General features: G+C 32.2%; 1 protein-coding gene and 1 pseudogene across 1 annotated transcript; both read left to right on the forward strand.

Moving 5' to 3' along the window:
- The first annotated feature begins 5333 nt into the window (after window positions 1–5333).
- On the forward strand, window positions 5334–6583 carry LOC128169219 (tripartite motif-containing protein 45-like; annotated as a pseudogene).
- A 2016-nt stretch (window positions 6584–8599) lies between these two features.
- On the forward strand, window positions 8600–10428 carry LOC128169218 (uncharacterized). Its single transcript, XM_052835384.1, has one exon. It carries the CDS (start codon window positions 8600–8602, stop codon window positions 10259–10261), a length of 1662 nt encoding a protein of 553 aa, XP_052691344.1. The 3' UTR covers window positions 10262–10428.
- The last annotated feature ends 1875 nt before the right edge of the window (window positions 10429–12303 follow it).

Raw genomic sequence — 12303 nt, forward strand, 5'->3', positions numbered from 1 at the left:
TAATTCATAAATATATAGAATAATTTCATCGATGAAGAGTTATAACTATTAAATATAAATATATTAATACTCTTCGTTTTTATTTGGTAGTTTTATGGTATTGTTATTTTAAATGATGCAATTGGTTTATTAAAGTACATTAACTTTTTAAAACTGACCTACACATATATTTATTCAGTATACATGTGTTACATTCAGAATTCTTTAAATATAGATCAATTTAAATCGTGTGCCAATAAATACCCCCTTCTCACTGCTTTTAAAAATTTTAATTCTCGATAATTGTGAATACCCAATTCTTTTTTTTCTATAAATCCGATATTCTTCGGATAATGTTAGTTTGACACCATTTGGTAAAATTTTAAAGGAATTTGTTGGAAAATTAAGACTTGTAAATTTTAAAAGAAATTGTTCGACATAAGGATGGTGTCAATTTTAAGATATTGTCGGTAACTAAAAACAAATATCATATGAAGAATATCGGAATTTTCTTCTATCACAAGTATTCTTGCCTAACTGGGAATGAAATTATAATTATTTCACTATAATTTAATTCTGGTTCTAACGCGCTTTCTGATTGGCTAAAAAATTATTTCATATCGTATAAAGAATGTTACCTACGTCATAGTAAGACTAACGTCAAAAACGTATCAATACGCCTGACGTTACGTTTGAATTTTGTACAATTTTAAGTCATTTTAAAGGTCAAATGACCATTTTTATCTACAATGAAGAGTAAAAAAATTAAATCATTAGCAATGAATTCAATATTTATTAGTTTTATACGATATAAAATGGTTTGAAACAGTTTACGCTTTTTTATAAACCGCTTGGCGGTTTATAAAGCGTAAACTGCCCCAAACCATTTTATATCGTATAAAACTAATAAATATTGAATTCATTCCTTAAATAAAAGTTAACTGCATGACGTTCTGTGCACCATAGAACTTAAACATTGAGAGATAGAGTTGTAATATTCTATTTGATAATTCAATATTATAAAAATATGCCATTTTTTTCGTAACGCCCCCTTAAGCTTGTCATTTCCGTTGGCGGATGAGGCAATTGCCTCTGCAGTAATCGCTACATGTACCTTCATAACCCAAAAGAATCATCAAAGGTATCGTTTAATTGTTGTTTACTAGATATCTTCTGTTTGAAAGCACCTTAAAAATGGGATAATTTCATTTTCTTTGATTTCTTAAAATTTCTTCAAATTCCCTTTAACCATCTCCATATAATTTACACGGAAACTAGATTTGCCGTAACGCCACGAATGCCCCTGTAGATGCCCAAAAATTTCAAATGTCTTTAGTATAACATTTGTTTGATTGCGGAGTACTTTCTTTTAATATATATATATATATATATATATATATATATATATATATATATATATATATATATATATATATATATATATATATATATATATATATATATATATATATATATATATGAAAAAAAATCACAACACCGAAATAAACTCAACTAGTTTCATTTTAAATCATCAGGAGTTTGAAAACATGTTGCTAAGTTACACAAATACACATACATACGAATATTATGTATTCGTATGTATGTGTATTTGTGTAACTTAGCAACATGTTTTCAAACTCCTGATGATTTAAAACATGTTGCTAAGTTACACAAATACACATACATACGAATATTATGTATTCGTATGTATGTGTATTTGTGTAACTTAGCAACATGTTTTCAAACTCCTGATGATTTAAAATGAAACTAGTTGAGTTTATTTCGGTGTTGTGATTTTTTTTCATATAATACTACCTGTGTGGATTTATACTATTTATATATATATATATATATATATATATATATATATATATATATATATATATATATATATATATATATATATATATATATGTATATATATATATATATATATATATATATATATATATATATATATATATATATATATATGGCATACATTGATTATCAAAAAGAAAAAAAAAAGGGGGGAGGGGTTCCAAGAAATACATTCAATAAGTAACTTACTACGTCAACTTAATAAGCCTGATTTTCTAGTGGAGGGAGGGGTATTCCTTTCCCCTGGTAGACCCTTGATACTCCCCTCCGTGTAGATCCGTGCATGCAAGATCAAGGACTTTTTCATTTGTTATATTTTGGCCTTTACCGATGTTAGAGTTATTTCCCTATAATATTTTTGAAAAAGGGGGGGGGGGGGACTGGGGGTGGAGGACAAGTAACGCTTTCCAAAGTAGGCGATATTGTGTAAAAAATGAGCACATATCGTGCCACTAAGAATTATGTGTATAAGATATACATGTATGAATGTATCGGGAGTGGTGCCACTGGCGATGTATACAAAGGTGTACACAAGGTAAACGATTTTCCTTGACTCTCATTTTCCTGAGTTTTTGGATTCGGCGGTTTTTTTTCATCAGTTGCCAATTGTTCATACACTTTAAAAAGATTGGATTCAAATAGTCAAGTTGCTCTTTTTAGACAATATCAATCTTTGAGAAGAGCTTTGTATAAATAAAGATTAGCGAAAAAATCCAAATTTGAAAGCATTTTGGTATTTATTCAGAAATTAAAACAGATTTTTTTGGGGTGAAAACAGGATATCTCAGGGCCTAAAATTTTTTATATAAGAATTATTTCTGAAAAATGAAAATTGTCGTTAGACGATATTTTTCAAATATATGGATAAAATTTACAAGATATATACATGTGATATATACATAACTCATATGTAGCCTGTTTCTCTGGCTTACCCATAATGATCCGCAAAAGTAGCAGTGTGGGTAATTCAGGGAACAGGCTATCAGGTTGGCAAAAACCAATTTTCAACAATCAAACTTTATATCGCGATTTAAATTACGAAGGATCAGATTAATACAATATGAAATATAAATAAAAAGACACAGTTTTTTTGTATGCTGATTAGACAATAAAAATTACAACATGTCAATGTATAATTTTTTTATCCAACAAATGTAGACCCCAAATACGCCCCCGTGTCCATCTGGTGTCGGTAACTTTTAAAATGCTAATCTGAATTATAAAATTTCGGTGATGTTTAAATTCTTTTTTTTTACCCCAATATGTGTCAATTGTATTCCATATTAGTTATATGTGGACAGCATAGACAATCTTTAAGTAGCTTAGTGTTACAGAAATAAAGCAAAGAAAACTTAATACTAACAGACAAACCAGCCGCAATGACATATAAAAGAAATAATGTAGTTATACTGAATAGAACTGAATAGAACTCAAGGTGGAATGGTCATATTTTTGTTATTAATGGGAATTAGTGTGCACTATAAATGAAATGCTTTAACCGGTTTAGAATTTTTCAAATTTTACAATATTTAACCAGATATAAGTTTGTGACAGCTGAAATTTTTAAAATAGGTAACCCGCTGTGCTACGTGTACAAGTGTCGGGGGGGGGGGGGGGGGGGCTACTAATATTGTGACGTACTTCTTATCGAATAAACGATAAAATAAAGTATAATTTTATAACCTTTTTTGAAAATAGATTACCTAGCCATGAAGCGCAGTGTGATTGAACGTAGCTCTGCATCTGTTAGTTATGTTTCGAATGCCGCTGGGATTTTTAAAAATATTACTTTTCATAAAATTAAAAAAAATATTTTAGGGGCAAATATTGTAAAATTTTAAACAGGTGAACGTAATTTGATTATAATGCAGGGGATGATATCCATTGCACGCGGGTCCTGTAAAATGACCTATTCCACATTGAAAATTGACCGGTTTTTTTCCTAAACCCCGTTGAAAAAAATCTCAAACTTAATGTGTATTAGTGTTATATAATATGAACGATGAAATGCTGATTTTGTAACTATGCTAAATAACACACCCTTTGAGATATCAATCAAAATATCTTAGCGTTCTGTTAAGTATTGTATATATTGACGAAAACATTAATTTAATGAGCAATCATGTTATATGCATTCAAATGTAAACCAAGAAAGCTGTATATAATGTTTGGTTTTTTGCTAACTTGTGTTAAGTCATATATCATAAAACTGTTTTCCCAGTAGAGCAATTTGTCGATCAAAAATTCCCAATTGAAAGGGTAAGGAAACCTTATACCGAAAAGGGTCAATCAAATCATGTAATGTACTTTTATCCACACCATTAATATTGAAAGGTGTTCCATACCAACGTAGAAAATTTAAACCTGCAGTTTTCAGCACATGATAATGCGTCATAAAAAATTTCCTGAGCGTATGAGGATGTAAAAATCCGTTTAATAAGCAATTAAATCGATTCATTAACTTGCATGCGGCAAATAACACTTTGCAGTCTGTTATGGCTTTCAAAATACACCTATGTATTAAAACCTACTTTGTTACTACTATAAATATGTCATATAATAGCTAAAAATTAAAAGAACGAAACATTTTACCGCTACCCAGCTGCAGAGTCGTTAGGAACAATGCAGATATAGGAAGAGTTCTATTTTTCATTTAAAGAGGACAGAAGACATTCATTTCTAGTATAGATATATCATTTATCAATGATAAATCAAGAGAAGATATAGTGAATAGTGTAAAATATGACTCTAAAGACACTGTATCTAAACTTTAAAAAAATCTAACAATTATTATAGTTTGTTACAGTTCTGACTTTACCAATTCCAATGCATCCATTTAAATGTGTTGTGAAAACAAAACAAGTAACTTTGGGGTCTGTGTTTGTGTGATTTATATATACAGTACCGATCAGACCCAACCTAACACCAAAGTAAACCCCAACTAAACCCCGGGTTTACTTTTGAGGTTTACTTTGGGTTTACTCTGGGTTTACTGTTTGAAAATTTGGGTCCACTCGGGGTTTACTTTGGGTTTACTTGGGGTTTACTTTGGGTTTACTTTAAAATTCCTTTTGAGGTCAACTGCATGCACTGAAGTGTGAAGCAGACTAGTATTTTATCTTACCATCTTACTGCCTGTAATTGCTACCATTTGTATATTCTGAATACACAGTTAGCGTCTGCTTTCAGGGGTATATTTCTGACTGGGTTTACTCTCTGTGTCCACTCTGGGTTTACTTTGGGTTTACTCTGGGTTTATTCTGGGCACTCTAGTAAACCCAAAGTAAAGCCAGAGTAAACCCAGGAAGTAAAGCCAGGGTTTAGTTGGGGTTTACTTTCTGTTAGGTTGGGTCTGATCGGTACTGTATATATATGCGCACAAGCTTTATTCATTTAAAAAAAAAATTAAATTGGCAAAATGATTGTGAAATTGTAGCAAATTATATATAATTAATAAAAAATAACTACCCTTTTTAACAAACAGAGGCTGTGACATGGACCCAAGTCTTGGTGCACAATATGTCTTGCGGTGTCATTTATGTAAAGCCGTTGACCCCATTATGCACTGTGACGTTTGTCAAGTACATTTGTGTAAAGCCTGTGTTGGGGACCATCTCTCAGATGAATCCAAAGACCATAAAGTGGTGCCAATAAATAAAAGAGAATCTACTCCTATATGTTCTAAACATTCATCAAAACAATGCGTGATTCACTGTGAGCAATGCGACATTCCTATTTGTGTGCAATGTATTTCTCCTGGTGAACATGAGCAACACAAAAAAGTGGACATTTTGAATAGTTTCGAAAAGAAAAAAGAAGTATTGCAAAGAGATCTAGAAGAATTAGAGAAATCCATTTTTCCAAAATATCAAAATATTTCATCGTACTTTCGAGTTCACAAAGCTGATCTGAATGAACAATCCCAGAAATTAAGAACTGAAATTAAAAAGCATGGAGGATATTGGCATAGAGAAATACATGCAATTACCAAACAATTGACATCAGACATTGATGAGATGGAGTTTCAATATTTTGCTATCTTACATAAAGAAGAAAATAATATCAACCGCATAATTTCTGAGATTACGCATATTATTGCTGATCTTAAAACACTTCTAGAATCAAATGATATAAGTCTTGTCTTTTCTTATGGATCACGCAATGCTGAATTCAATAACTTACCATCTGTTCAGAAATTTGCCTTACCCAATTTCATACCTCAAAAAATCGACAAAGTACAGATTTATCATCAGTTTGGTTCTTTGATTATATCAAATGAATACGGAAGTACAATGAATGTTCAAGCATCTCCGTCTTCTTGCCAAGATATGCTAGTTTCAAAAACAAAACGAGTCATTACAAATATAGAAACAGAATTTGGAGAAATAAATCGGTTGTACAGTGTGTGTTGTAAGAGTGATCAAGAAGTTTGGACAAGCAGCGATGACTATTTCATGAGACTCTTCAGTCTACAAGGAGAATTAGTGAAGTCAATCGAAACCAAGTCAGGAAATAAGCCAAATGACATTGCAATAACAAAGAAAGGCTATCTAGCTTATATTGATGACAGTAATCATACTCTTTACATAGTTAAAGAACCTCGGATAAGGAAATTCTATTAAGAAGATGGATACCCCATGGTGTCTGTACTTCCTCCTCTGGTGACCTCCTGGTAATCATGGACAGTGATAATAACAGAGAATCAAAAGTCGTGCGTTACTGTACCTCCAAAGGAAAGGAATAATAAGGAATTATAAATAATACTTTTAATAAAATCTAAATATATATATATATATATATATATATATATATATATATATATATATATATATATATATATATATATATATATATATATATATATATATATATATATGTTTGGGGCAAATATTGTAAAATTCTAAACAGGTGAACGTAATTTGATTACCATGCAGGGGATAATATCCATTGCACGCGGGTCCTGTACTATGACCTATTCCACATTGAAAATTGACCTTTTTTTTCCTAAACCCCGTTGAAAAAAATCTCAAACTTAATGTGTATTATTGTGTTATACAACATGAACGATAAAATGCTGATTTTGTAACTATGCTAAATAACACACCCTTTGAGATATCAATCAAAATATCTTAGCGTTCTGTTAAGTATTGTATATATTGATAAAAACATTAATTTAATGAGCAATTATGTTATATGCAAATGTAAACCCAGAAAACAGTATATAATGTTTGGTTGTTTTGCTAAATTGTGTTGAGTCATATATCTTAAAACTGTTTTCCCAGTAGAGCAATTTGTCGATCAAAAATTCCCAATTGAAAGGGTACATGACCTTATACCGAAAAGAGTCAATCAAATCATGTAATGTACTGTTATCCACATCATTAATATTGAAAGGTGTTCCATACCAACTCAGAAAATTTAAACCTGCAGTTTTAAGCACATGATAATGCGTCATAAAAAATTTCCTGAACGAGTGAGGATGTGAAACTCCGTATAATAAGCAATTAAATTGATTCATAAACTTGCGTACGGCAAATAACACTTTGCAGTCTGTTATGGCTTTCAAGATACACATGTGTATTAAAAACTACTTTGTTACTACTATAAATATGTCATATAATAGCTAAAAATTAAAAGAACGAAACATTTTACCGCTACCCAGCTGCAGAGTTGTTAGAAACAATGCAGATATAGGAAACACACGGAAATTTCGCTAACTCTTTGATGGGTTTTTCAATTCACACACTTTGCTTAATAGCAACACGTGTGTAACTCTCAGTCTAGGCAAGATAACATCTCTCTGTAAAAGACAAACAAAACCTAGGGAGCTCCAAAAAGACGAATATCTTTGTGATTGATCTATCTAAATTATGAATCTTTGTCAAATTCATATTCATTGCAATGTTTGTACTTATAATATGTATATATCTCTACAGTGTGTATCGCCACGATCCCCTCAGATTGTCATTTTTCTGCATTTTACCTCAATTGAAAAGACCATGCAGTGCGCTAGGTTTCGGTTGTCAACAAAAGCAAAATTTTGTCTTGCCTAGACGACGAGTGGTTAGCGCACTGGCTGCTCACAGCTAAGAGGATGGGTTCCAACAATCCTAAGTTCAAACCCCGGCGAAATTGGATCTGAAGCACCAATATAAGCACATTTATATTTCCCCATAGATCATTTCCCAAATTAATCAGGAAATTATTTGTAGCACCATGAATAATTTAACTGCATAGTATAATTATATGTTTTACTTCCAGCAACCTACATGTATCATCAAAATCAATGAAAGCCTTTAGACTGTATTTCATTTTTATTACAAGTGAAATATCGTATTGCAGAATCAGGCCAAGGTTTATTTTATCACAACTGCAGGTGAAACGCCTATAATAAGTTTAGAGGGAAATAACATCGGCTATTGAACAAACAGCTGACGGTAAGGATATATATTATTGATAACAAGATCGATGTCGTTTAAGCTTTGACTTTTAAATTTAATATATTGATATATTATATATTGATACAACAAGTACACTACATACCTTATAAATGATATGTTTAATAGAGAATAATGGTAATGTGGTATATATATATAAATTGCAAAGAAACCAAACATTAGTTTTTTGTTTATTTTTAGAAAAAAACACACAATGTCCAACCAAACTTACAGTGTCTGACCATATAACATTTTATGTAACTAACTGTTTTTTGTTAATCTTTAGAAAAAAATCCGACTAACCAAACTTACGGTGTCTGACCATGGATCCTCGACGTTGTGCCCAGGACGTGTTACGGTGTCACATCTGTGACACACATACCTTTTTGCACTGTGAAATTTGTCAAATTCATTTGTGTAAAGCGTGTGTTGGGGATCATCTTTCAGATGAAGCAAAAGACCATAAAGTTGTACCAATAAAAAAACGAGAATCCACTCCTACATGTTCTAAACACTCAAAACAATGCGTGATTCACTGTGAGCAATGCGACATTCCTATTTGTGTGCAATGTATTTCTTCTGGTGAACATGAACAGCATAGAAAAGTGGACATTTTGAAAAGTTTTGAGAAGAAAAAAGAAGTACTGCAAAGAGATCTAGAAGAACTGGAGAAAATAATTTATCCACAATATCAAGACATTATTTCCAAAATCCAGACGGAAAAAGTCGATATAAGTATACACTTTGAGAAACAGAGAACAGAAATTAAGAAGCATGGAGATGATTGGCACAGAGAAATAGATACAATAACCAACAAACTTACAACAGACGTCAATAGTATGGAATCCAACAGTTTGGCCGCCTTATGTGGAGAGGAAATTAACATCACTTGCGTAATGTCTGAAATCACACAGTTTATAACAGATCTCCAAACAGTTTTAGAGTCCAATGATATAAGCTTTACTTTTGCATATCAATCCCGGAATAGTGATTTTAAAGAAATGCATTCTTTACGGAAATTGGCCCCACCAAAGGGTATATTTACGCCCCAAAAGATCGAAAAAGAACATATCTATCAACAGTTTGGTTCTCTCTTATTATCAGATGAATATGGTTTTGCAGTAATTTTTGCTTCTCATGATTTTTCTCCGAATGAAAGACCGGGAACTGAAAAACCACAAATAATCAGAGAAATAAAAACTGAACATGAAGAAATAAATCGGCTGTACAGTGTGTGTTGTCAGAGTGATCAAGAAGTGTGGACGTGTAGCGATGACCATATCATGAGACTCTTCAACCTTCAAGGAGAATTAGTGAAGTCAATCGAAACCAAGTCAGGGAATAAACCAAAGGACATTGCAATAACAAAACAAGGCTATCTAGCATATACTGACTACATTAATCAAACTCTGAACATAGTAAAAGAAAAAAAGATACAGGAGATAAAATTAAGGAAATGGAGACCCCATGGTGTCTGTACGACTGCCTCTCGTGACCTCCTGGTAATCATGGACAGTGATAATAACAGAGAATCAAAAGTCGTGCGTTACTGTAGCTCAAAAGAAAAGGAGAAACAAAGTGTCCAGTTTGATACTAACGGTCTCCCTCTGTATTCACCTGGTGGCATAAAATACATTAATGAAAATAGGAATGAAGATATCTGTGTATCTATCTGTTGGGCCAGTGCAGTAGTAGTGGTCAGCCGAGTCGGGAAATTTCGCTTTTCATACAATGGGCCATCCACTTCTGCCACCAGATCATTTAATCCTTACGGCATCACCACAGACAGCCAGCGTCGGATCCTGACGGCTGACTGTAACAACCACAGTATCCATATCCTTGATCAGGACGGACAGTTCATCCGCTACATTGACAACTGCAATATATGTTGTCCATACGGTTTATGTGTGGACACCAACGACAACCTGTTTGTGGCTGAGTGGAAATCGGGGAAAATGAAATTGATTCAAAATTACGCGTTCTAGACACTTGATTAGTGCATATTTTTTTTCTGATGAATGTGTGTCTTTGCTACCCATTTGAAATGATATCATGATCTTTCAGGCGGTTACATGTCCTTTAAGATATTAATTTGTGTTTGTATCTGAAAAACAAACCATGTAAAGATGAAAATGACAATCATGAATAATCCAACCGGAAATGTATCTACATATCTGCATGTGAATTTTTTTATAAGATTTAAAAAAATCTGAAGATGCAAATTTAACGCTGATAAATTAGATATTGCATATTCCTATCGAAAAAGTTTTCAGCAGTTTGAGTCATTCAAATAAGTTTTTAGAGTATTAACTAGCATGTAATCTATAGTTTTCGCAAATCGGATCTCATGAGTGTAAACGAATAAAGCAAAATATTCACACGGAAAAATATTTCCGTTATAACATTATTTGTTTCCGTGCCAGTGCTAATTTTATTATTTTTAAGAATTTAAAAAATATGTATTACAACATAAGTTTTTGTGACAATCTCCAAATCTATCCAACTTCCTATTTGCCTTAAATGGCAAATGATTCAAATTTGTTGTAAAATACTTGTATATAAATTAAGTTTATTTCCTTAGTAGGACTGAACCGAAATATGTTTTTTATTATTTCAATATGCGAAAGTTGTTTATTCTTTCATTATTCAAGTTTTTTTTTTTACATCGATTGACGCCAAATAACAATTATTTTTGGCAGCTGTACATAAAATTTAAAAGGCAGATATTATCATATATTAAACATCCATACAGTGAGGAATGTATCTACAAGAATGTGTTTGACATTTGATCTTAACTTAATTTTAATTTGCCTTTGTATTGGTACTATTGGCGGGTTTGTGCAAATAAAGATAATCAATAAACGATAGCTTATGCATGGAATGCAGATAGCTCTTTATTATCATATGCATATAATGTCAAATTAGATTGAAATTGATACTTCAGCCAAAAGGAGTTCTTCCTAAGTTTTATACTTAAAACAACCTCAATTCCATGCAATATCAAAAAATTATATTTTCAAAAGAAATTTTAGAAAAAAGACAATTTTTTCAAACTTAAACTGATTTATATTTAAAGACCAAATTCAGTAAGCATTAAATATAAGTCGATTCCGCGTATGAGCAAAATAAAACAAAAAACAAAGGGTGTAAATAATGACGAATCAATGACTATTTAAACAATAAAATGCTTTCTTTGGTGATTCATTCGGGATATGAAGGTAGCTACATTGCAGGAAAAATACATAACCCACGTTAGCATTTTTAAAAAAATACGATTTAAATGATTGACATACAGTGACGGTATTTCTACATTGATAATAAATCAAAGTGATACAGTTTGAAAAAAAGTCTAGAGTAATAACTCTCTTTCATAAATTGAACGGAATATATTTCAAATTAAAATGTCGATGATTTTGGCTTTTGACTTTTTTCATGTGTAATATTTTTCAAATTTCGTTGTATATAAGTTGTGCACTTCACGGTGCAAAGAATAAAAAGATTCAGTTGTTTTTCATGTTCAATCTCAGAGAGAGAGAGAGAGAGAGAGAGAGAGGGAGAGAGAGACAGAGAGAGAGACAGAGACAGAGAGACACAGAGAGAGAGACAGAGAGAGAGAGAGAGAGAGAACGTTTGCGTGTCAGAGCATTTTAAATAAGGATACGAGTCATTTCATTTACGACAGAGCGTCACAACATGGTGATGTTAACATGCGCGGATCTAGAAAGGGGGTGGGTGTGTCAGGTGGTCCCTCCCCTGAAAAGTTCAAATTTCTTTAAATTTCATTATAGAATTACAATAAATATGCCTTGGACCCCCCCCCCCCCCCGCAAAACTCAAATCACCGTCGGAACCCCCACCCCGAAACATTTTCTGTATCCGCGCATGGTTAGCCCATTATGACACAGACAGTTTGTATCGCCGATTTTTGCTGTCTATCACTGTTGTGCATTGGATGTAGCTTTGATCTACTGACCCGTAGGTCCCCAGTTCGAATACTGCAGGGACGTTTCACTTTGTTTTATTGAAT

This window comes from Crassostrea angulata, unplaced genomic scaffold, assembly GCF_025612915.1.
Source record: "Crassostrea angulata isolate pt1a10 unplaced genomic scaffold, ASM2561291v2 HiC_scaffold_107, whole genome shotgun sequence".
In the NCBI taxonomy this organism is placed as follows: Eukaryota; Metazoa; Mollusca; class Bivalvia; order Ostreida; family Ostreidae; genus Magallana; species Magallana angulata.